At 41.7% G+C, this 26,476-nt stretch overlaps 3 protein-coding genes, 1 long non-coding RNA gene and 1 pseudogene across 12 annotated transcripts in view; 1 reads left to right on the top strand and 4 right to left on the bottom strand.

The window, feature by feature from the left end:
- Positions 1-18,650, bottom strand: part of LOC117673504 (uncharacterized) — a 22,950-nt gene extending 4,300 nt beyond the window's left edge. For 4 of the 7 annotated variants that reach the window (XR_015731765.1, XR_015731764.1, XR_015731767.1 and 1 more), the window contains exon 1: positions 1,534-1,676. The gene's annotated coding sequence lies outside the window, so the exon portion shown is untranslated. The other 3 variants (XM_087884400.1, XM_087884399.1, XM_060685402.2) reach the window with 3 other exon arrangements.
- LOC117673502 (uncharacterized) lies at positions 3,053-18,708 on the bottom strand. Of its 2 annotated transcripts, none has more exons than XM_087884342.1 (2): positions 18,621-18,708; positions 3,053-10,733 (listed from the first exon to the last, which is right to left on the bottom strand). In XM_087884342.1, exon 2 carries the CDS (start codon positions 10,107-10,109, stop codon positions 8,538-8,540), a length of 1,572 nt encoding a protein of 523 aa, XP_087740468.1. In that variant the 5' UTR covers positions 10,110-10,733; positions 18,621-18,708; the 3' UTR covers positions 3,053-8,537. The 2 variants fall into 2 exon arrangements, with proteins under 2 accessions (XP_087740468.1, XP_034286804.2); XM_034430913.3 differs by lacking the exon at positions 18,621-18,708 and adding an exon at positions 15,056-15,707.
- On the top strand, positions 15,875-26,476 carry LOC148115779 (uncharacterized). Of its 2 annotated transcripts, none has more exons than XR_015731787.1 (3): positions 15,875-16,014; positions 22,702-22,891; positions 26,221-26,476. It is a non-coding gene; the product is annotated as an uncharacterized LOC148115779 (long non-coding RNA). The 2 variants fall into 2 exon arrangements; XR_015731788.1 differs by lacking the exon at positions 15,875-16,014 and adding an exon at positions 20,509-20,583.
- On the bottom strand, positions 17,900-18,607 carry LOC148115781 (uncharacterized). The gene has a single exon (XM_087884472.1). It carries the CDS (start codon positions 18,438-18,440, stop codon positions 18,009-18,011), a length of 432 nt encoding a protein of 143 aa, XP_087740598.1. The 5' UTR covers positions 18,441-18,607; the 3' UTR covers positions 17,900-18,008.
- On the bottom strand, positions 23,603-26,227 carry LOC148115780 (uncharacterized; annotated as a pseudogene).

The raw sequence follows: 26,476 nt of genomic DNA, 5'->3' as shown, positions 1-26,476 counted from the left end.
TAGGAAACATCATGGTTATTGGCAAGACATGGAAGTAAAAAAAAAAACAAGCAGAGCAGCTACAGAGGGCCAGCAGAGATGACAGTCTCCAGACCACCTCTGATTAAGAGCTGCCTCCTGCTCAATCCACAGGTGAGGAGAGCAGAGTGGAGAGAGGCACAGAGATGGTCAGCAAGGCTGCTTGAGAGGAAGCAGCTCCACCCTCCTCACAAGGAATAGTTGGGAAAGGATGATTTAACCAGATGCTGAGTAATACTGGGCCCTATCCAACAAAATGAAATTCAATGGAGAAAAAAAATAGGTTTTACACTTAGCCACAAAAAAGCAAATGTCAAGGTACAGCATAGGTACAACCTGGCTCAATAGCAGTAATTGTGAGATGGATCTCATGAGATTGTCCCAGTGGAAAATCACCTAAATATGAGCCAATACCATGATGCAGCGCCAAAAAAGCCAATGCAATCTTAGGCTGCCTAAACAGAGGGATAGAATCAAGATCACATGAAGTGTTAGTACCAATTTATAATGCTTTGATTAACATCACACTTGGAATACTGCATCCAGTTTTGATCAAGGTTGACTCAGCCTTCCATCCTTCCGAGGTAGGTAAAATGAGGACCCGGATTGGGGGGGCAATAAGCTGACTTTGTATAAAAAAGAACACCGCTTGGGGGGGGGGGGGGCAAAAGCCCTACTAAGCAGGCATATACAAAAGTAAGAAGGCTATTGCTTAACACATTGTAAACCGCCCTGAGTCTCCGGAGAAGGGCAGCATATAAATTGAACCAATAAATAATAAATCGCCACAATATAAAAAAAAGAATTGACAGACACTATAAAGAGCTCTGAGATGAGCAGTACGGATGATTAGGGGGCTGGCGGCTAAAACATATAAAGAACAGTTGCAGGAATTGGGTATGTCTAGTCTAATGAAAGGGAGGAATAGGGGTGATATGATAGCCATCTTCCAATACTTGAGGAGTTGCACCAAGAATAGGGGGTCAACTTATTCTCCAAAGCCCCTGAAGGCAGGACAAGAAACTGGATGGAAACTAATCAAGGAGAGAAGCAGCCTAGAGCTAAGGAGACTAAGAGCAATTAACAAGTGGAACAGTTTGCCTTCAGAAGTTGTAGGGGATCCATCACTGGAGGCTTTTAAACAGAGATTGGACAGCTATTTGTCTGAAATGGTATTGGATCTCCTGCTTGATCAGGGGGTTGGAACAGAAGACCTCCAAGGATCCTTCCAGCTGTGTTACTCTGTTACAAACCCTCCAGTGATGGGAGCAGCCACAACCTCTGGAGGGAAGCCAGCCCCAAAGGCTCAACCTGCATTGGAAGGAGGCTTTTTCAAGCTTCCCACCAGCAGAAATTGCAGCCCCCAGTTTCCCAGCCTGCAGCACCAGTGGGCTTCCATTTGGGGAGGGGAGGAACCTGCAGCAGCCGCAGCTGAGAGGCTTCAGCCCAGTTGCTTCTCCGCTTCCAGCCCAAGTTGCTCCCGGACTCTCCTCCCACCTGCAGCCCTCCACTCACCTGGCAGCTGCTGCTTCCACCATGGAAACAGCAGAAAAGCCGCTCTGCACACCAACTTCCTCCCATCAGCCATCCGGAAGAGGAAGTTCCTCTGCGCGTCTCCTCTCCTCCCAGCCTTTCTAGCAATGCAGTACTTGATGATTTTAACTCCTTTATTATATAGTTTTCAGGCACAGATGTTGCCTACCTGATCGCTATCTCCATATAGGAGGCAGAAAAACAGGCTTGTCCCGTCTCTATCTAAGGCCTTTCAAGATTTTTTCACTGATTAAATGCTATCAAGTCATTTTTTTACTTCTAGCAACCGACCTTTGCAACTGAGCCTAGTGAAATGTGACACTTCAAACCCAAGAAAACACTAAGGCAGAAGTTTGTCCACCCCAAGGATAAAACACCCAGACACAAACTGAGCAACGTGGTATACAGTATGCAGTACAATGCAGTGAGCCAAGTGCAGATCTATACATTGGGGAAACAAAACAACCACTTCATAAACGCATGGCACAACATAGGAGAACAAACCCAACAGGACTAGATTCAGCAGTCCACCTGCATTTAAAAGACAAAGGCCACTCTTTTGAAGACAGCAAAGTCCATATTTTGGACAGAGAGGATTGCTGATTTGAAAGGAGTGAAAGAGGCCATTGATGTCAAAATTTAACAGCCTTCTTTCAACAGAGGGGGTGGGATACAGCATCATCTATCTTCAATCTAGAACACAGTTTTTTCAATAGTTTCAAAAAGGCTACACAGCCATTTGCACCATTCAGATGACACAGATAAACCTCCAGGGGACCTTATTTATTTATTTATTTATTTATTTATTTATTTATTTATTTATTTATTTATTTATTTATTTATTTATTTATTTATTTATTTATTTATTTATTTATTTATTTATTTATTTATTTATTTATTGGTTCGATTTATATGCCGCCCTTCTCCGGCGAGTCAGGGCGGCTTACAATGCGTTAAACAATAGCCTTCATACTTTTTGCATATACCTGCTTAGTAGGGCTTTTGCCCCCCCCCCCACGGTGTTCTTTTTTATACAAAGTCAGCTTATTGCCCCCACAATCCGGGTCCTCATTTTACCTACCTCGAAAGGATGGAAAGCTGAGTCAACCTTGAGACTGGTGAGATTTGAACTTGCAGTAATTGCAGGCAGCTGGTGCTACCTAACAGCACTTCAGTCTGCTGTGCCACCAAGGCTCTTGGTGATAAGGCTCTTATCAACTTGCTAAAAGAATGCAAATGACTAGCTGTCTGCAAGGAGTATAAATCTTCCATGACAGAGCTGAAGAAGCTTCTTGTATGAGAAACTAAACACCTTCAAAGAAAAACCAGAAAGTCCAGCTGCCTCCTGAAAAAGCACCTTTGGGACAACCATGACCTGGATGAGTGAGAATCTCCATAGACAATGTTTAAACTCCTTTCGCCTCCTTTACCTACATTCCGCTGTACTCTACAGTTGTCTAGTGCTGGTGTTGCTTATCTACGGTGCGCCATCTAGTTTGGGTTTTTTTTTGAAAAAAGTTTTTTATTTTTAAACAAAACTTAAAATATAAAACAATTATCATCCATTACAATTACAGAAAGCGTATTGATCGGTTACAAATCTTTTGTGCTTAATCCTCTATCCAACATTTTCTTATTTAACAGTTTATTACATTATTATTCTCATTTACCAATTATTTGACAGTAGCTTATCCTCCATAAGGAAAATGAACCCTCTTTATATGTTTTATGATTTTATCCATTTCATGTTTCATATTTCATTTCTATGCTTTCTTGTCTAACCATTGATAAAATAAATCCCATATGAAATAATATTGTCTTCCTGTTCCCTAATTTCAAATGTCAATTTACTCATTTCAGCATATTCCAAAATTTCCTTAGTGCGCCATCTAGTGATATAAAGCTGAAAATTACATTGTTCATCTCTGCCTAAGGCAGTTGCAAGATTTTTAAATTGATTATGCACCGTCAAGTTGTTTTCAACTCCAGTGATCCCATCGATAGACTTTCTCCATGATGATTATCCCTAATTTGTTCATCCAGGCCTCACGAGGATTCACTCATCACCACAGAAATAGAGCAAAAAGCTTCCCATCAAAGAAGGGAGAACTATACCAAGAGGGGAAGAAGGGGGGAACTATTTAACAGTAACAGAGTTGAAAGGGACATTGGAGGTCATCTAGCCCAACCCCCTGATCACACAGAAAACCTATGCAAGGGATTTGAATCGCTGAACTGCCGACCTTTCTGATCGACAAGCTCAGTGTCCTAGCCACTGAGCCACCTATGCTATATGCATACAGCAGTCAAATCGCACCTCCTTTAAGGATTGGTGAAGACTGTTTCAGCCAGTTATTTGTCTTGGGGAGTGCGGGGTAATTCATTAATACTTAGTTTTGCAAGAGACAGAAAGTTGAAAATTGGAAGTTTGATCCTGCTTAGCTTTTTAAAATTAACTAGATTCTAGGCCTTAAAAGCTCATGAAGCACTTATTTGTGTGTAGACTCCCTAAATTATTGCCAGCTTGCTAGCTTGATTCCATTAATAAACTAATGGAACATGCAACATTAATTCCCCATCTGTAATATTGGAGAGTGAATCTTGCTGGAGCAGTCTTCCCAATTTCCAAAGTAAGAATTTAGCCTTGATTATTCCTGAGCAGAATATTTGGAAGCTGTTAGTTTGCATTTGGAAGCTGATCTAAATATTCCTGCATTTTTGTAAGGATATGAGTCTCAGTGGAGATCAAAACCTCTCTACATCTTAAACTTTTATGACTGATTTCTTGCAGCTCCAAGGATTTAGGACCTGGGAGCATCAACAGGTCAGAGGGCCCAAGGAAGCGAGCTTCATTCATACTAGCTAGGGCTGTGTCCAAGCATGCCCAGTGTTTGTTTCATTTCTGAAGGAAGAAAGTTTAAGTCTGCCAATTGCCATGTGCTTCTATAAATTGTCTTGCACAGAAGTCTCCATTAAGACAAAGCTGAAGAGATATATGTTAATTTGTCCAATTCGGCACAATTCAATCTCTTATTTATTATAAGTTGATCTGATGGTGTATTTGCATTTTTCCATTCAAGTGCCATTCTCGCTGCTGTTGTAATATGGATGAATAGGTGCCAATCTTGCTTGCCTTCAGCACAATGTGACTGCGGGCCCCCCCGACAAGACTATCCAACATATAGTGAGGGAATGCTCTAACAGAAGGTATCCAGGAGATTTTAGGGACTTCCTCTGCGTAACAACGACAGCTACTGACTGGCTCTCCAAACTCAACATTAAACTCTGAAATGTTATTTCTGTTTTCCTCTTAGGTTTTCTTACTGCTTTTTTTTAATTGTTTTGTTTTAACCTGTAAAAATGAAGTGTTTTAATATTGTGTGTGACCAGCCATACGCTAAATAAATAAATAAATAACTTGCCCACGTCTTTTAATTTGATTCCGATTAAGTAAGAATCTGGAATTAGGGGGAAATTTGCACCTGTTATCTCGTTCAATCATTTTTGAATCTTTTCCCAAAATTTCCTGATCTGAGGGCAGGTCCACCACTGGTGAAAAAAAGTGCCCCTGGCCAAATTACACTTCCAACATTTGTTCGAGAATCCAGGGAACATTTTAGCTATCCTAGCTGGTGGAAGGTACCACCTATAAATCATTTTGTAGAAATTCTCCTTGAATACCGCTGATAGTGTCAATTTCATTGATCTATTCCATATTCCCTGCCATTCTTCAAGTTGCATCAGTCTTCCTAAGTTTCTCCCCCAGGCAATCATCGTATCTTTTACTATCTCCTCAGCTACATACCTTGATAGCAAAAGATTATAGGTCTTAGATATGAATTTTGTTTCAACACCCAGAAGAAGTCTATCCAGCGGTTGTGTTGTTTGGTAAATACCATACTCTTGTTTATCTTTACAGAATCTAGCTTGAATTTGGGCATATGACCACCAATCTATATCTATTCCTTTTAATTGAAGTTTCTTTCTTGATATTAAGTTCCCTCCTCCATCCATCAAGATATTGTAGGTCCAATTTCTTTTTATATTGTAAACAGTCGGGTAAGTTGCCATCTCCAATGGGACAACCCATTTAGGAACTTGGGTATAAGTTTGTTTCTTCACCTTTTCCCATACTTTTATTAAATTTTTTCTAATATAGTGGTTAGTAAAATATTTAGATTGTTTTCCTTGTTGTGCCCACAAAGCTGAATGCCAGCCTTGGTGAAGATCAAATCCCTCAAGCGTTAATATGCGTTTTCTCGAGAGGGATACCCAGGCTCTTATCCAGAGAAGGGACGAGGCTTGGTAATATAACTCCCAATTTGGGAGCCCCAAGCCGCCTCTCGTTTTGTGTTCCTGTAGCATTTTTCTTTTAATTTGTGGTTTTTTCCCTTCCCAAATAAATTTGCTTATTGCCTGATCCAATTTCCTAAAGAAATTTTTATCCAAATTTACAGGATACAAGCCATATCACTAGACCCTCACCTGAAATGACCCTCCCATCACAAGGCCTACTGACCACAGCAGGCTGATAACGAAACGTTCAGAAACCAACCCACAAGCTCGGAGAATGAATTTCCATTCTCATTGTTAGCCAAAAAAAAAATTGTTTATACCATCATAACCTGAAATGGTTACTAAACGAGTAAATGTTGAAGAGTATTGGGCCCAAGACTAAACCTTGAGGTACCCCACTGCATGCTTCTCTCCATGTAGATGTAGTTCATTGAGGACTATCAACTGAGTGCAGTTTGTCAGTCAATTGTGAATCCACCTGGTGCTGTTTCTCTCTATCCCACATTGTTCTATCTTACCAAGAAGTTAAGTTGTTGTCTACTTTGTCAAATGTCTTGCTGACGTCCAAGTATATTATCTCCACAACATTTTACAAATTCACTAGTTTAGTTACTTTATAAAAAATGGCAATGATGTTTCTCTGGCATGATCTGTTTTCAACAAACCCATTCTGGCTGAAGCTCTAGCTTGGGAATAACTTGTGAAATTCTCAATCTTTTAAAAGAAGGAATAAAACCAGGGAGTCCAGAGCCCAGAAGAACCAAAAAGAGGGCACAGGCACCTTCAAATACCCCAAGTGCCACACTCACGACCAGCTTTCAAATTGCTCAGCCAAGTTCTTCTTATGTTATAGAAATTCATCCCTAGACTTTCTGAAACATTTGTGTCTACTCATTGTCTCCATCTATGGTGACCTCAAGTTATATGATGAATCTGGTTCAGAATTCAGAGAATCATTAGGGAAGTCAGATTGATCCTCTAATTCTATGATTTTCAAAATCCTACAAATCCAATGGTGCAACCAATCACTGCTTTAGCGGTTGTAAAGTTAAAAGGAAAAGCATAGCTTAGTTGTCCAGTTTCAAATGTCCTACTTTCCATCGCTCAGACTGGCACTGATGGAGAAAGACCATCCTTGAATCTGAGAAGAATGCCAATCAAAACAGATTCAGTTTAGCCACTCAAATTTTTTAACTGTGCCTAATGAAATGTCATTCTTTCATAGAATTTAGGACTGGGACAGATAGCAATGCAACAAATAAATTAAGAGGCAAAAGCCTAATTGCAGCTCCCATCATCAGAGGCACAGAGTGGCTGGGCTGATGTACGACTGAAACAAATTTTCGATTTATAATGAAGAGGCAAGGGAAGCTGAGGAAGACAGATTGGTCATAGAGATGTGGAATGCACAAAGGATAGGTTACAAATTAACAATTGTGTTAGAAATCCACTATGTGTGGAGTCCTTATCACTGAGCAAGAGTTGGGAAATGGGCTTTACATTACTTTACATTTATTATTAAATTAATTTATTATTAAACTATTATTAAATTATTAATTGCTACCCAATTCACAGTTTGAGGCAACTCCGAGCAACTTGCCTTGCCGTAACGGTCATAGCAACAGCGACAATACCCATTTTTTCCCCTTGTCAAAGCTACTGATAATTCTGACTTAATGCATTTTTAAAAAGAATCATTTTTCAATACTGTACATTTTTTCCCCTCATGTTAAGGTAGCAAAACAGAGAGATTTGTTGTCACTCTTCTGCGCAACAGTGTGGCAAAATATCAGCCGCTTCCACAAGTCCACTGCATGGCCCAGGAACAAATTCAGAGCCCACTGAAAATGATCACTGCTTCCAGGACACAGTCATGAGGGCCAGGGATGCGGGTCCCTCCCCTTCCCCAACATGAGGATCAGAGGTAAGGAGGTGGAGGGTGGGAGGCCTAGTGGGGTGGGAGTCCACCATAAGGACACTCCCAGTAGGAGTGTGAAAAAAACCTGTGGGGATCCTGTGTGGGAGGGGGAGAGCGAAAGGACTGGGGGGACTGTGTAGAGGAGGGAAGGGCCGAGGCGACACAAGGGTTGAGAAACAGAGCACAGGGTGTCTTGGAGGAAGGCCGAGGGATGCCTGCGACAGGTAAGACAGGCCCTGCTCTAGGCCTCCAAGCGTTTTCCTCAGGCCTAAGGTAGCCAGTGTTCCGCTTAGCAACTTAACATTCAATTAATGGCTGCATCAGGGAGAGCAGAGGGATGCAGGTAGTTAAGTAAAGCAGTCTCACTTAATGGCCGTTATAACACACAACCATAATTGCAAGGTCCATAATAGTTGTATCTTGAGTACAACTTTTATGCTCGTTGGGGAATTCTGAGGCCCCAAATCTGGAGGAAACTAAGGTAGAAGACGAAACTCCAGATGTGGGAATTCCATAATCAATATACAAACACATCACCCAAATGTCTTTTTCAGGCATTCCACTACTTCTGCAAAAATGAAATATCCAGAAACTGCTGCTGAAAACCAGAAACAATTAGTTACCCTTTCCCCTTTCCTTTTCCTCCCACCTACAAGTATAATCCTGAGACATGTTTGAGTAAAAAGAATCAGGTCAGAATTCAAATAGTCAATTTCTCACCGACAATTTCAATGGGAGATTGCAATGAAATTCAAGCGTTCTTTAAACATATCTACTTTTGCCTCATATGGATTTCCTTGTGTGCAATAAGGGATGATTTATGCCTGAAATAACATCCACAGATTGAACATTTGAAAGATTTCTCTCCTGTGTGAGTCCTCTGATGTACCACTAGGTTGGAATTCCGACTGAAACGTCTGCCACAGACAGGACATTCAAAGGGTTTTTCTCCGGTGTGAATCCTTTGGTGTATCACCAGATCAGAATTCTGACTGAAACTTTTCCCACAGTTAGGACATTCAAAGGGTTTCTCTCCTGTGTGAGTCCTCTGATGTTTCACCAGGCTGGAATTATCACTAAAATTTTTCCCACAGACAGGACATTTGAATGGTTTCTCTCCTGTGTGAGTCCTCTGGTGTACCACTAGGGTGGAATTCCGAGTGAAACATTTGCCACAGACAGGACATTCAAAGGGTTTTTCTCCGGTGTGAGACCTTAGGTGTATTACCAGATCAGAATTCTGCCTGAAACTTTTGCCACAGAAAGGACATTCAAAGGGTTTCTCTCCTGTGTGAGTCATCTGATGTATCACCAGGCTGGAATTATCACTGAAATTTTTCCCACAATCAGGACATTCAAAGGGTTTCTCTCCTGTGTGAGTCCTCTGGTGTCTCATGAGGTTGAAATTACGACTGAAACTTTTCCCACAGTCAGGACATTCAAAGGGTTTCTCACCTATGTGAGTCCTCTGGTGTTTAATTAGGTCAGAATTACAACGGAAACATTTCCCACATATAGGGCATTCAAAGGGTTTCTCTCCAGTGTGAATCCTCTGGTGTATCACGAGTCTGAAATAGTGACTGAAACTTTTGTCACAGATGGGACATTCAAATGGTTTTTCTCCTGTGTGAGTCCTCTGATGTATCACTAGGTTGCAATTCTGACTAAAACTTTTGCCACAGACAGGACATTCAAAGGGTTTCTCACCTGTGTGAGTCCTCTGGTGTATCACCAGGCTCGAATTATCACTTAAATTTTTCCCACAATCAGGACATTCAAAGGTTTTCTCTCCTGTGTGAGTCCTCTGGTGTCTCACGAGGTTGAAATTACGACTGAAACTTTTCCCACAGTCAGGACATTCAAAGGGTTTCTCACCTGTGTGAGTCCTCTGGTGTTTAATTAGGTCAGAATTACAACAGAAACGTTTCCCACAGACAGGACATTCAAAGGGTTTTTCTCCGGTATGAGTCCTTTGGTGTATCACCCGATCATAATTACGACTGAAACTTTTGCCACAGATGGGACATTTAAAGGGTTTTTCTCCTGTGTGAATCCTTTGGTGTTTCACCAGATTCGAATTACAACTGAAACTTTTCTCACATATAGGGCATTCAAAGGGTTTCTCTCCTGTGTGAGTCATCTGTTCTATCACCAGGATGGAATTCTGAGTGAAACTTTTCCAACAATCAGGACACCCAAATGTTTTCTTTCCTGTGTGAGTCCTCTGGTGGCTAATGAGGTCAAAATTTTTATTTAAACTTTTCCCACAATCAGGACATTCAAAAGGTTGTGTCTCCTGTGTGTCTTCTGGTGTATCACCAAGTTGCCATACTCCCTCAAGCATTTACTGCATTGAGAGTACTTGTACGGCTTCTCTCTTGTGTGGGCCCTTCCAGGAACCACAACAGAGCTATTTTGACCAAAGGTTTTGTCCCACTGAGAGGATTTGTATGGCTTCTCTCCAGTCTGGATCCTCTCATGCATAATCAGCTGTGATTTTAAAGTTCTCTCTTTCCCACAATAGGCACATCTATGTAGTTTTTCCACAACTGATATTCCTGAGTAGGTCAAATCTATGGATGATCCCTTGTTTAGTGCTGCTTTGATTCAAGCTGTTCTTTTCCTCCCAGAGCGAGGCCTGTATCACAGTCTGTTCTACGTGGCTTTCCAATGGACCTTTTCCTCCCCACTGACTTCCAGAGATACCCCTCTTTTTCGGAATGAAAAAAATAATCTCCCTTGACTTTTTATGTAATGTATCCTTAACCTTCCACATAACCTACTTTTTTCAGCTCAGAATCTAATTTGATTTTCTCTCTTTTGTCTATCAGCTGCCGGGGAAGGAGAATTGTGTGGTTTTCTGAAGGAAATGGAAAATAGTTTGATTTCTGGGTCCATTTGCTTTCCTTTTCAACATTGCTTGTTATTCTGAGTTGTCCAGAGTGTTCTTATTGCCATCCTCTTTTGTCTATAGGATTCAAAGAAAAGTGTATTGTTAATTATAAAATGGTTGCAGAAGATTTGAGAAAAAGAAAAAAAGTATACAGAAAGAAAAACAAAGAGGTCACAATGCTAGAATAACTTCTTACATTGATCAATCATGAAATTCTCCTTGATTTGGGTCAAATTTTTAGCATTGCAAAGGGTTATCATCAAATATATCTGGAACTGCTGGGTATAGATTATATACCGTATTTTTCGAAGTATAAGACGCACCGGAGTATAAGACGCACCTACCTTTTTGGTTTTTGTTTTTTTTTTAAAAAAGTTTTTTTTTTTTAGACAAACACACATACAAACATACAATGTATTTTCTTTGAACAGAATGTTTGGCTGGTTCACAAATTTAAACAGTGTTTAGTCATTTCAATTAAATTTACAATTTCTATATTTCCTTTTTGCCATATTTATTCCTCATCTATTTTTATAAAAAACCAATATTACCCTTCATCCTCATCTTTAATCTTAATCAAATTCAGTTTTTCCATCTATTCTATATTATACCCCTTCCCATTGTCATCTATTTTTATATCCATCCTCACATTGGTTATTATGTAATAGTACAGTTGTTTAATACAAATTCAACAGTTTTAATATAAATCAATTAATTATATAACTATTTTTTTTGTATATTAATCAATATGAACATAAATATTTCAATTATTTCCATGCAATCCAATTTCTTACAAATCAATTATGTTTACCAATAATAATAAACAAAATAATTTCCCCCATATATTCCTCCAAACCACAACTTAACCATTTCTGCTTTCAACACAATATACAATTAATAGTATCTCAATTATTACAATTCCCTAGTTAAATAGAGCTTTTTTTATTTTGTGTTTTAAAATCTTGAACTCTCCTCTTCTCTTTTGGAGAAAATCTATGTCTGACCAAATGTCCCAAAATGGTTACAGTCAAACCTCCTGAGCTAACTTTAGACATGTGGGGGCTTTAACTGATGAAATGATGCAAGATTTGAGGTACCAGTTTTCCTCATGGAAGTCCTCAGCTCCAAATAAGGCCAGAAAACACTGTCCACAAACACTCTGGTGACATCCCAATTTAAGCAGTCCTAACTTACCAGCCACAATTGGAACTGGTATCCATGTCACTAAACAGCCCAATCACTAAGCATGATGTCACATGACAGTGCCAACTTACATCTGTTCCTCTATAGTTCTTAAGCTAATTACTGTGTAATTAAGCTAATTACTATTTAAATTACAATTAAAATTACTTTAATTGCCTAATTAAAGGCAATTTGTTTATTTATTTATTTATTTTTAAATTTGTATACCGCCCTTCTCCCTGAGGACTCAGGGCGGTGAACAGCCAAGTAAAAACATAAACTATAAACATTAAAATACAATTAAAAAGATATATATAAATTTGGCCCCATGATTAAAAACAATAACAGACAATTAAAAACATTTTAAAAAGTGTTAGGCCAGCCCGGCTTGCTGGAAAAAGAAGGTTTTAAGGGCACGGCGGAAGTCACCGAGGTCTTGGATTCTCCTTATCTCTGGGAGCAGCTGATTCCAGAGGGTAGGTGCCCCCACAGAGAAGGCCCTCCCCCTGGGGGTCACCAGCCTACATTGTTTGGCTGATGGCACCCCGAGGAGGCCCTCTCTGTGGGAGCGCACAGGTCGATGGGAGGCCGTCGGTAGCAGCAGGCAATCTCGAAGATAACTAGGTTCTATGCCATGGAGCGCTTTAAAGGTGATAACCAACACCTTGAAGCGCACCCGGAAGACCACTGGGCTCATGCAGGAGAGGTGTTGTATGGGAGCGCCATGCGGCTCCCGTGACTACCCGCACAGCCGCATTCTGGACCAGTTGGAGCCTCCGGGTGCTCTTCAAGGGGAGCCCCATGTAGAGAGTGTTGCAGTAGTCCAGGCAAGAGGTGACGAGGGCATGAGTGACTGTGCACAGGGAATCTCAATCAAGAAAGGGCCGCAACTGGCGAATCAGGCGAACCTGACAGAAGGTCCCCCTGGCTACAGCCGTCAGATGTTCCTCCAAGGACAGTTGCGTATCCAGGAGGACTCCCAGATTGCGCGCCCTTTCCGCGGGGGCCAAAGACTCGCCCCCGATAGTCAGTGATGGAGTAAACTGACTATATCGGGATGCCGGGAACCACAGCCACTCAGTCTTGGAAGGGCTGAGCTTGAGCCTATTCCTCCCCATCCATTTCATATGACTGGGACATTTAATTTCCTGCCAGTATACCCACTGATTCTGCTTGTCAGAAGCTAGCTGGGAAGGTCACAAATTGGGAATATGAGTGTCAGATGCAGTGACCAGCATAAATGTGCACCAGTTGGCAGAACACAAATTGGTGCAACTCCTTTTCTTGCACGTTCCTACCCACAGGAACTGCTGACTTGTGGTCAATGAACAAGTGCTACAATGACCACAAATTAATGGATCAGGTTTACGTCTTCTTTTACGGGGCCATAGTAACTTTGAAGGCTCAGGGAAGAAGTGGTAAGTGAGGACTGCATATACAACTGAATATTCCCAAATGGTTCTCAATAACTGTCCACTCTAGACAAGTTCTAACCACTAGGACCAGATTGATTACATCCCAGTTCTGAAGGAGCTGGCAGACATGATCTCAGAACCATTGAATCATACCTTTCAAAAACATTTGAATACCAGGAAAATTCCAGTGGACTGGAAAAGTGCTGATGTAGTTTCCATGTTCAAAAAATAAAAATAAAAATTGGGGGGGGGGGGTTGAGAACCACAAAACTACAGACCAATCAGCCTGACATCAATATTTGGAAGATTGTGGAAAAGATAACCAAACAACAGATTTGTAAATACCTAGAAACAAGCAAAGTTATAACCAGAAACCAACATGAGTTTGTCAAAAACAGATCATGCCAAACAATTTTATTTCATTCTTTGACAAAGTAACTAAATTAGTGGACCAGCGAAATCCCGTGGATATGTTATATTTGGATTTCAGTAAGCATTTGATAAAGTCATCCATAACCTAGAAGATGTGGGACAGACACATCCATCCACACAGATAGATTCATAACTGTCTGACAAACCGACGTCAAAGTGTATTCCTTAAAGGAACTACATCTATATGGGGGGAAGTAATTAGTGGAGTACCCCAAGTTTCGGTTTTAGGCCCAGGACTCTTCAATTTAGATGAGGGAATCCTAGGCTGCATTAACAGAAGGATAGACTCAAGATCACATGAAGTAGCCTTGGTACTACAGTGGTTTAAAGCACCCTGTTATTAACACAGCTGCCTGCAATTTACTGCTGGTTCGAATCTCTCCAAGGCTCAAGGTTGACTCAGCCTTCCATCCTTTCTAAGGTAGGTTAAATGAGGACCCAGTTTGTGGGGGCAATAAGCTGACTTTGTATAAATATACAAAAGTATGAAGGCTATTGCTGAATGCACTGTAAGCCGCCCCGAGTCTCCGGAGAAGGGCGGCATATAAATCAAATTAAAATAAATAAATAAATAAATAAATAAATAAAAAAGTAGTAGTTCCATTTTATAAAGAATAAGACCTCACTTAGAATACTGCATCCAGGTTTGGTCACTACATTATAAACAAATGTTGAGACTCTGGAAAGAGTTCAGAAAAAAAGCAACAAAGATTATTAGGGGTCTGGAGACCAAAACATATAAAGAATGGTTGTAAGAATTGGCTATGTCTAGTTTAGTGAAAAGAAGAACTAGGGATGACATAATAGCAGCGTTCCAATACTTGAGGATTTGCCACAAAGAAGAGAGGAAGGCAAGACAAAAAGCAGTGGATGGAAACTAATCAAGGAGAAAAGCAACCTAGAACTAAGGAGAAACTTCCTAACAGTGAGAATAATTAACCAGCCTCCAGAGATTGTGGGGGCTCCATCACTGGAAGGTTTTAAGAAAAGACTGGACAGCCATTTGTCTGAAATGGTGTTGGGACTCCTGTTTGAGCAGGGAGTTGGACTAGAAGACCTGCAAGGTTCTTTCCAACCCTGTTACAAACCTCCAGTGATGGGAGCAGCCACAACCTCTGGAGGGAAGCCATTCCCAAAGAATCAACCTTAATTTGAAGGAGACTTTTTCAATCTTCCCACCAGCAAAAACTTGCAGCCACCAGTTTCCCAGCCTGCAGCACCAGTGGGCTTCCATTTGGGGAGGGAAGGAACCTGCAGCAGCCGCAGCTGAGAGGCTTCAGCCCAGTTGCTTCTCTGCTTCCAGGCCGTGGAGGGAACCGAACAACCCGACTTGCTCCCGGACTCTCCTCCCACTTGCCTTCAACTCACCTTCCAGCTGCTGCTTCGACCGTGGGAAGAGCACAAAAGCCGCTCTGCACTCCATTTTCCTCCCATTGAGTGATCTGGTAGAGGAAATTCCTCTGTGCTTCTCTTCTCATAGCCTTTCTAGCAATACAGTATTCTATGGTTTTAACTCCTTAAACTCAACCACAGGCACCCCCTATTGTATTATGGGATTTTCAGGCACAGATGTTGCCTAAATGATCGCCATCTCCTGATATCTATCTAATGATATCTACCTAAGGCACTTGCAAGATGTTTCCACTCATTAAATGCCATCAAGCCATTTTTGATTTCTTGGTACTGACTTTTGAGCCAAGTGAAACAGTGAAATGTGATGCTATTTAGCTTACGGAGATTAGGTGCTGAGCCCTAAAAGTTCATGAAGGTTTTACAGAATTGCAGAATAAGCTTTCCTAGGGGTGACTCTCAGCTGAAATCAATACCTCTCTACATCTCAAATTTTTATGATTGATTTAATGCGGCTCCCAAGGATTTAGGACATTGCAGCAGCCATCAGGCCAGATGCTTCAGGGGAGCCAGCTTGTTAAAATATTTAAATTAATAGCTGTGAAGGGTTAGTTAGACAATGAGTAAGAATACACAGTTATAGCTAGTTGGTTGAAGAGAGCTGGCTTCTGCATGAGGCAATCTAAAATGAGATTGGTTGCTGTGAGTGTAAAGGGGGAGTTTCCTTGTTTCCCGCCTTTTTTCCTCTGTATGTGTCGTCTGTAATTTACCTCATGATTTTTCCTGCTGTGCTGATTTACCTGATGATGCCCCTATCTAGTTTACTGTTTATGTACTTGTAATATATAGCTAGATTTATTTAAAACTACAAGTTTGTGTCAGCATCTATGACTCCATTTGGAACCCGGCTATGCAATTCCCTGACAGGTTATGGGCCCAGAAGCACCCTGAAGAGCCAGAAGTAAACTTTTTCTGAGGTAAAAGTTTCACTGTGAACCTCAGGGAGGTTGAGGATGATTGGCTTGTAAAGGCAGCTATGTGTTACAGGAATGGGAGGAGGGTTTCCTGTAGTTCCTCTTAAAGGAGATGAATTATCTCTCAGGGTGCATAAAGATGGAGATGTTTCTGTAAAGGGAGGATTTGTCGACAGTTGTAAGCATCCTCCAGCAGATCTCAATGAGGAGGGGCAAAGGCAAAATGAGAAAGTAGTAGCCAGCATCATTTTGTGCTTGGAAGATAATCAGGTCATACATGTGCCTGAAGTTACATCTGCTAGAGAATGCTGGCTGGCCAAGTAACTCACCAGAAAACTTTATAGAATGAGGCTGAAGTTGGATGAAAGTGTGTTGGATCACCTCCAGTTTATGAGGAAAACCATCCTTGAATTAGAAGAGCAAGGAATGGTGTTTTTAGAAGTATATAAAATGTATGTTGTGCTTAGTTCCTTTGATGATGTTTGGGACTTGTTAGTAATAAGCGTGATTTAACTACTATGTTTCAACGAAAATAAGACCGGTCTTATATTTTTCGGGGGGGGTTTCCAAAAGACGCATTTTGGGGGGAAACACGGTATCAGGGTGATCAGCCCAGCCGGGTGCCCCACCCCACCAGAGCACATATAAGAGGCAGCATGCATGGGGGCCAACGGTGTCCAGCAGCTTGATTGGCCCACTCTGGGGCTGCACAGTGCAGGCGAGTTGATTACCTGTTCAAGCAGCAGGCAGAGATATAGGCATGGGGAGGACACAAGCTGAGAGATGAGACAGAGTGAGTGGAAACTCGTCCTCACGGCAACAGCAGCAGGGAGAGGCAGAGGCATGGGGTGGGAGACACGCAATCCCGATGCTCCGCATGGCTGCCTGCTTTGTTGTGACTGTGGGAAAGCCAAGACAGAGTGGGCGAGAGGCCGCGGTCATTTAGATCCCCTCCTCACCCGTGCAATATGATTCTGGCCATGTGAGAGCTGATTCTGGCAGTGTGCACGAGTGTTGCAGGGGGGGGGGAGATGTAAATGAAGCCTCTGAATTGTTTACTGAGTAGAAAATTAGGACCAAGCCTGCCCTGCCTGAAGTTTTGCTCTCCCTCAGTAGCACGGGCACCACACATATCCCCAAATGTGGCAGCAATGGCTTGCCCCATTGTAATGGTAGGAGAGCTCTCCTAGCACAATTTTATCTCCAGAAGACAAGGACAGAGCTGAATCTAAAGCTTCCAATGGTAGTTCTTGATAAAAAGCTTTGCTGCTTGCCCAGCGCCACCACCACCACCCCACGATTGCTTCTGCATTCTGCCACTGCAACTTGCTTGGTGCCCCCCTCCCCCAGCAATTGCTTCTGTGAGGCCGAGCAAGAGGGGGCCAGATGGTGTGATGTCAATCAGTTGCAACTGCTGCTGGGCACCGCCAGACCCCGCGCACTTGCCGCCTGTGTGCACGCCCAGGGGGAGTGCCTGGCCAGGGCCATCCACTCTCTGTTCCACAGGCCTTGAGCTTGAAATGTCTGCTCTATCACTATCAATGGGAGCGGCCAAATTTGCTTTGGCAATTATTGATTTCTCAAGGTATGGTTTTTGTTATTTACTAAAAAGCAAAACAAGTGTTTCAACCATTGAATGGCTGCTTGGTGCCCTGAATTCCTGGAACTGTTAAGAAAAGACTTTGAAACCCTTCTGCTTTTTTCTTTTCCTCTCGAGTGGAGGAACCACACCTGGCATTTCTATCATTTATCATAATAAAAAAGGCAAATAAAACTCCCAAAAAGATTTTTTTAAAAATTACATAATTTCTGCAAAAATAACTTCTGCTGCTGATGGCCAGGTAGCCATTATCAAACTCATGTAATAACACATTTTTTTCCTCCTTCCTGTCTAATACCATGACATATTTGACTACAAAAAATCAGGCAAAGTCTTTTTAGTCAAATTAAAGAGTCAATTTTCAGCTGAACTTACAATGGGACATTAGAAATAAAATTCAAATCTTCTCTACACTCATCACTTTGGGCCTCATGTGGATTTTCTTGTGTGTGATAAGGGTGGAATGTTTCCTGAAACACCGTCCACACTCGGGGCACTTAAATGGTTTCTCCCCTGTGTGTATAAGCACATGATTTAAAAGGCTAGCCCTAGTACTGAAATCTTTCCCACATTCTGGACACTCGTATGGTTTCTCTCCTGTGTGAGTCCTCTGATGAATCACCAGGCTTGAATTCTGACTGAAACTTTTCCCACAATCAGAACATTCAAAGGGTTTCTGTCCCGTGTGAGTTGTTTTGTGTGTCGCCAGGCTTGAACTCCAACTGAAATGTTTGCCACAATCAGGACATTCAAAGGGTTTCTCTCCTGTGTGAGTCCATTGGTGTTTCACCAGCCTGGAATTGTGAAACGTTTGCCACAGATAGGGCATTCAAAAGATTTCTCTTCCATGCGAGTCCTCTGTTGTCTCATGAGGTGTGAATTTCGAATGAAAATTTCACACAATCAGGACACTCATATGTGATGTGAGTCCTCTGATGTCACCATGTTGCCATGCTCACTAAAGTATTTACCACATTGGGCACACTTTTATGGCTTTTATTCAACTCACCTGCCAGCTGCTGCTTCGAACCTGGGAAGAGCGGAAAAACCACTCTGCACACCACCTTCTTCCCATTGAGTGATCCGGAAGTTCCTCTGCCCTTCTCCTCTCCTCCAATCCTTTCTAGCAATACAGTACTCGATGGTTTTAACTCCTTTATTATGTATTATGCACTTTTCAGGCACAGATGTTGCCTACCTGATCGCTATCTCCATATAGGAGGCAGAAAAACAGGCTTGTCCCGTCTCTATCTAAGGCGTTTCAAGATTTTTTCACTGATTAAATGCTATCAAGTCATTTTTTACTTCTAGCAACTGACCTTTGCAACTGAGCCTAGTGAAATGTGACACTTCAAACCCAAGAAAACACTAAGGCAGAAGTTTGTCCACCCCAAGGATAAAACACCCAGACACAAACTGAGCAACGTGGTATACAGTATGCAGTACAATGCAGTGAGCCAGGTGCAGATCTGTACATTGGGGAAACAAAACAACCACTTCATAAACGCATGGCACAACATAGGAGAACAAACCCATCAGGACTAGATTCAGCAGTCCATCTGCATTTAAAAGGCAAAGGCCACTCTTTTGAAGACAGCAAAGTCCACATTTTGGACAGAGGGGATTGCTGGTTTGAAAGGAGTGAAAGAGGCCATCGATGTCAAAATTGAACAGCCCTCTCTCAACAGAGGGGGAGGGATACAGCATCATCTATCTTCAATCTAGAACAGTTTTTTCAACAGTTTCAAAAAGGCTACACAGCCATTTGCACCATTCAGATGACACAGATAAACCTCCAGGGGGCCTTATCAACTTGCTAAAAGAATGCAAATGACTAGCTGTCTGCAAGAAGTATAAATCTTCCATGTCAGAGCTGAAGAAGCTTCTTGTATGAGAAGATAAACACCTTCAAAGAAAAACCAGAAAGTCCAGTTACCTCTTGAAAAAGCACCCTTGGGACAACCATGACTTGGATGACTGAGAATCTCCATAGACAATGTTTAAACTCCTTTCGCCTCCTTTACTGTACTCTACAGTAGTCTAGTGCTGGTGTTACTTATCTACAGTGTGCCACTGACTGTTTCAGCCAGTTATTTGTCTTGGGGAGTGCAGGATAACTGCTAAGTATAACACTTAGTTTTGTAAGAGACAGAAATTTGAAAATTGGAAGCTTGATCCTGCTTAGCTTTTTAAAATTAACTAGATTCTAGGCCTTAAAAGCTCATGAAGCACTTATTTGTGTGCAGACGCCCTAAATTATTGCCAGCTTACCAACTTGATTCCATTAACAATGTGATGGTTGTAAATGCAAAGATAGTTTGCCAATAGTGCTGAGTATCTGTAGCTGAGGTGTAAGAATTGAGGGTGGAGGTTCGTTCCCCAAGCTTGTGGGTTGGTTTTTGAATTTTTTGTTACCAAACTAGATAACATTTTCAGTGGAATTTAGAGAATGTCATAGTTGATGTTCTCCTGCTTATGAGCTTCGTAATGAGAGGGTCATGTTGGATAAGGCTCTAGTGATAGGTCTTGTCATTGGTCAAGTGTGGCTCACTTCAGGTGAGGGTCTTGTGATGGGGAGGTCACATCAGGTGAAGGACATTGGGAGGTGAAATGCTGGTTGGGGAGGTTTGGGGTTGGTTGAATGTTGATACAAGCCATATCACTAAACCCTCACCTGACATGACCTACTGACCACACAATGTTACCTACCCTGATAACGAAATGTTCAGAAAACAATCTACAAGCTCAGAGAATGAATCTCCATTCTCATTGTTAGCCAAAAAATATTTGTTTATACCATCATAATCTGGAATGGTTACTAAATGAGGCAAATGGTAAGTGAGGACTATCTGTATTTCAGCCAGAAAAAGAATCCATTGCAGTGGATGTCATTTGTTGTAAGCATCACGGAGAGGAAATAATTGTTGTCGTATCCAGTTGGTGGATCACTCAGAAGGATGTGAAGGATCGTGGTGAGAAAAAAACATTTCTGCTCTGGGAGGTCCCCTTCCTCTGGGACTGATGGAGGCATTTGATTATGAGCGCACACAAATAGATGGCTTTGTGAGTCTGAGCTTTTGCCAAGAAGGCATCGCGGCAACCACAGCCACTTCTTAAAAGCCCTCTCACCATGGTTCCTTCTAATAATCCTCTTCGTTATCCTAGCTCCCTCAACTGATTGTGATACAATTTAAGTGTCCAGACCCTTAATCATCTTAGTTGCTCTTCTTTGCATCTTTTCCATAATCTCAACATCTTTTTTGTATTGTGGTGAACAGAACTGGGTGCAGTATTCTAAGTGTGGTCTCATTAGCATAGCGTGAAGCAGTACTATTACTTCTTGTTGTTTTGACACAATCCCTCTGTTGATGCAGCCTAGAACTTTATTGACTCTTTTTAGTGGCTGCAGCACATTACTGGCTCATACTTGTCCACTGGAATACCTAGTTTCCTCTCCCACTTAATACTGTTGACCCAGGTACTACCTTATTCACTACCTGTGTATTTGGTTTTTCCTAAGTGTAGGATCTTAGTTTATTCACCACTGAACTGTACTTTGTTGGCCCAATGCTCACGTATCAAGTTCCTTCAGGATCTTGAGCCCATCTTCTAAAGTATTGGCTCTTCCCCCAAAACTAGGTGTCATCTGCAAATTTCACGAGTTCCCCTCCTATCCCCTCTCTAGATCATTTATGAAGATATTGAAGAGTAATGGGCCCAAGACTAAACCCTGAGGTACCCTACTGCATGCTTCTCTCCATGTAAATGTAGTTCATTGAAGACTATCAACTGAATGCAGTTTGTCAGTCAATTGTGAATTCACCTGGTGCTGTTTCTGTCTATCCCACATTGTTCTATCTTACCAAGAAATAAGTTGTCTACTTTGTCAAATGTCTTGCTGACGTCCAAGTATATTATCTCCACAACATTTTACAAATTCACTAGTTTAGTTACTTTATAAAAAATGGCAATGATGTTTCTCTGGCATGATCTGTTTTTAACAAACCCATTCTGGATGAAGCTCTAGCTTGTGAATAACTTGTGAAATTCTCAATCTTTTAAAAGAAGGAATAAAACCAGGGAGCACAGAGCCCAGAAGAACCAAGAAGAGGGCACAGGCACCTTCAAATACCCCAAGTGCCACACTCAAGACCAGCTTTCAAATTGCTCAGCCAAGTTCTTCTTATGTTATAGAAATTCATCCCTAGACTTTCTGAAACATTTGTGTCTACTCACTGTCTCCATCTATGGTGACCTCAAGTTTCACGATGAATCTGGTTCAGAATTCAGAGAATCATTAGGGAAGTCAGATAGATCCTCAGTAATTCTATGATTTTCAAAATCCTGCAAATCCACTGGCACAACCAATTGCTGCTTTAGCGGTTGTAAAGTTAAAAGGAAAAGCATAGCTTAGTTGTCCAGTTTCAAATGTCCTACTTTCCATCGCTCAGACTGGCACTGATGGAGAAAGGATGGAGAAAGACCATCCTTGAATCTGAGAAGAATGCCAACCAAAACAGATCCAGTTTAGCCACTCAAATTTTTTAACTGTGCCTAATGAAATGTCATTCTTTCATAGAATTTAGGACTGGGACAGATAGCAATGCAACAAATAAATTAAGAGGCGAAAGCCTAATTGCAGCTCCCATCATCAGAGGCACAGAGTGGCTGGGCTGATGTACGACTGAAACAAATTTTCGATTTATAATGAAGAGGCAAAGGAAGCTGAGGAAGACAGATTGGTCATAGAGATGTGGAATGCACAAAGGATAGGTTACAAATTAACCATTGTGTTAGAAATCCACTGTATGTGTGGAGTCCTTATCACTGAGCAAGAGTTGGGAAATGAGCTTTACATTACTTTACATTTATTATTAAATTAATTTATTATTAAACTATTATTAAATTATTAATTGCTACCCAATTCACAGTTTGAGGCAACTCTGAGCAACTTGCCTTGCCGTAACGGTCATAGCAACAGCGACAATACCAATTTTTTCCCCTTGTCAAAGCTACTGATAATTCTAACTTAATGCATTTTTAAAAAGGATCATTTTTCAATACTGTACATTTTTTCCCCTCATGTTAAGGTAGCAAAACAGAGAGATTTGTTGTCACTCTTCTGCGCAACAGTGTGGCAAATTAGCAGCCGCTTCCACAAGTCCACTGCATGGCCCAGTAACAAATTCAGAGCCCACTGAAAATGATCACTGCTTCCAGGACACAGTCATGAGGGCCAGGGATGCGGGTCCCTCCCCTTCCCCAACATGAGGATCAGAGGTAAGGAGGTGGAGGGTGTGAGGCCTAGTGGGGTGGGAGTCCACCATAAGGATTATAGAGACCCAGTAGGAGTGTGAAAAAAAACCTGTGGGGATCCTGTGTGGGAGGGGGAGAGCGAAAGGACTGGGGGGACTGTGTAGAGGAGGGAAGGGCCGAGGGGACACAAGGGTTGAGAAACAGAGCACAGGGTGTCTTGGAGGAAGGCCGAGGGATGCCTGCGGCAGGTAAGACAGGCCCTGCTCTAGGCCTCCAAGAGTTTTCCTCAGGCCTAAGGTAGCCAGTGTTCCGCTTAGCGATTTACACATTCAATTAATGGCTCCATCAGGGAGAGCAGGGGGATGCAGGTAGTTAAGGAAAGCAGTCTCACTTAATGGCCGTTATAACACACAACCATAATTGCATGGCCCATAATAATTGTATCTTGAGAACAACTTTTATGCTCGTTGGGGAATTCTGGGGCCCCAAATCTGGAGGAAACTAAGGTAGAAGATTGAAACTCCAGATGTGGGAATTCCATAATCAATATACAAACACATCACCCAAATGTCTTTTTCAGGCATTCCACTACTTCTGCTAAAAAGGAAATATCCAGAAACTGCTGCTGAAAACCAGAAACAATTAGTTACCCTTTCCGCTTTCTTTTTTTTCCCACCTACGAGTGTAATCCTGAGACATGTTTGAGTAAAAAGAATCAGGTCAGAATTCAAATAGTCAATTTCTCACCGACAATTTCAATGGGAGATTGCAATGAAATACAAGCCTTCTTTAAACTTATCTACTTTTGCCTCATATGGATTTCCTTGTGTGCAATAAGGGATGATTTATGCCTGAAATAACATCCACAGATTGGACAGTTGAAAGATTTCTCTCCTGTGTGAGTCCTCTGATGTATCACCAGATCAGAATTACGACTGAAACTTTTCCCAGTCAGGACATTCAAAGGGTTTCTCTCTTGTGTGAGTCCTCTGGTGTATCACCAGGTGGGAATTTTGACTGAAGCTTTTCCCACGTTTAGGACATTTAAAGGGTTTCTCTCCTGTGTGAGTCCTCTGGTGTTTCAGCAGGCTGGAATTCTGACTGAAACTTTTCCCACACTCAGGACATTCGAAGGGTTTCTCTCCTGTATGAATCCTCTGGTGTATCACCAGATAGGTATTCTGACTGAAACATTTCCCACAATCAGGACATTCAAAGGGTTTTTCTCCGGTGTGAGACCTTTGATGTATCACCAGTTCAGAATTACGACTGAAACTTTTCCCACAGTCAGGACATTCAAAGTGTTTCTCTCCTGTGTGAGTTCTCTGATGTATCACTAGGTTGGAATTCCGATTGAAACTTTTGCCACAAACAGGACATTCAAAGGGTTTTTCTCCGGTGTGAATTCTTTGGTGTATCACCAGATAAGAATTACGACTGAAACTTTTCCCACAGTCAGGACATTCAAAGGGTTTTTCTCCAGTGTGAGTCCTTTGGTGTATCACCAGTTCCGAATTACGACTGAAACTTTTCCCACAGTCAGGACATTCAAAGGGTTTCTCTCCTGTGTGAGTCCTCTGATGTATCACTAGGTTGGAATTCTGACTGAAACTTTTGCCACAGACAGGACATTCAAAGGGTTTCTCTCCTGTGTGAGTCCTCTGATGTATCACCAGGCTGGAATTATCACTGAAATTTTTCCCACAGTCAGGACATTCAAAGGGTTTCTCACCTGTGTGACTCCTCTGATGTACCACCAGGCTGAAATTACGACTGAAACTTTTCCCACATTCAAGACATTCAAAGGGTTTCTCACCTGTATGTGTCCTCTGATGTATCACCAGGCTGAAATTACGACTGAAACTTTTCCCACAGTCAGGACATTCAAAGGGTTTTTCTCCTGTGTGAGTCCTCTGGTGTTTCACCAGGCTGGAATTATCAGTGAAATTTTTCCTGCAGTCAGGACATTTGAATGGTTTTTCTCCTGTGTGAGACCTCTGATGTATCACCAGGCTGAAATTACGACTGAAACATTTCCCACAGTCAGGACATTCAAAGGGTTTTTCTCCTGTGTGAATCCTCTGATGTTTCACCAGGCTGGAATTATCACTGAAATTTCTCCCACAGTCAGGGCATTCGAATGGTTTTTCTCCTGTGTGAGTCCTCTGATGTATCACCAGGTTGAAATTACGACTGAAACTTTTCCCACAGTCAGGACATTCAAAGGGTTTCTCACCAGTGTGAGTCCTCTGGTGTTTAATTAGGTCAGAATTACAACTGAAACATTTCCCACATATAGGGCATTCAAAGGGTTTCTCTCCTGTGTGAATCCTCTGGTGTATCACGAGGCTGAAATAGTGACTGAAACTTTTGCCACAGATGGGACATTCAAATGGTTTTTCTCCTGTGTGAATCCTTTGGTGTTTCACCAGATTCGAATTACGACTGAAACTTTTCCCACAGTCAGGACATTCAAAGGGTTTTTCTCCTGTGTGAATCCTTTGGTGTATCACAAGGTCAGAATTACAATTGAAACTTTTCCCACAATCAGGACATTCAAAGGGTTTCTCTCCTGTGTGTGTCCTCTGGTGATTCACCAATCTGGAGTTCTGACTGAAACTTTTCCCACACATGGGGCATTCAAAGGGTTTCTCTCCTGTGTGAGTCATCTGCTCTATCACCAGGATGGAATTCTGAGTGAAATTTTTCCAACAATCAGGACACCCAAATGTTTTCTTTCCTGTGTGAGTCCTCTGGTGGCTAATGAGGTCAAAATTTTTATTTAAACTTCTCCCACAATCAGGACATTCAAAAGGTTGTGTCTCCTGTGTGTCTTCTGGTGTATCACCAAGTTGCCATACTCCCTCAAGCATTTACTGCATTGAGAGCACTTATATGGCTTCTCTCTTGCGTGGGTCCTTCCATGAACCAGAACAGAGCTGTTTTGACCAAAGGTTTTGTCCCACTACAATTTGTATGGCTTCTCTCCAGTCTGGATCCTCTCATGCATAATCAGCTGTGATTTTAAAGTTCTCTCTTTCCCACAATAGGCACATCTATGGAGTTTTTCCACAACTGATATTCCTGAGTAGGTCAAATATATGGATGATCCCTTGCTTAGTGCTGCTTTGATTCAAGCTGTTTTTTTCCTCCCAGAGCGAGGCCTGCATCACAGTCTGTTCTACGTGGCTTTCCAATGGACCTTTTCCTCCCCACTGACTTCCAGAGATATCCCTCTTTTTCGGAATAAAAAAATAATCTCCCTTGACTTTTTATGTAATGTATCCTTATCCTTCCACATTACCTACTTTTTCCAGCTCAGAATCTAATTTGATTTTCTCTTTTTTGTCTAGCTGCCGGGGAAGAAGAATTGTGTGGTTTTCTGAAGGAAATGGAAAATAGTTTGATTTCTGGGTCCATTTGCTTTCCTTTTCAACATTGCTTGTTATTCTCAGTTGTCCAGAGTGTTCTTATTGCCATCCGCTTTTGTCTATAGGATTCAAAGAAAAGTGTATTGTTAATTATAAAATGGTTGCAGAAGATTTGAGAAAAAGAAAAAAAGTATACAGCAAATAAACAAAGATGTCACAATGCTAGAATAACCTCTTA

The sequence above is a fragment of the Pantherophis guttatus genome, chromosome 2 (genome assembly GCF_059756535.1).
Source record: "Pantherophis guttatus breed Tessera chromosome 2, ASM5975653v1, whole genome shotgun sequence".
NCBI lineage: Eukaryota > Metazoa > Chordata > Lepidosauria > Squamata > Colubridae > Pantherophis > Pantherophis guttatus.
Note: the sequence above shows the minus strand (reverse complement) of the source record. Positions and strands in the feature narration are given on the sequence as shown.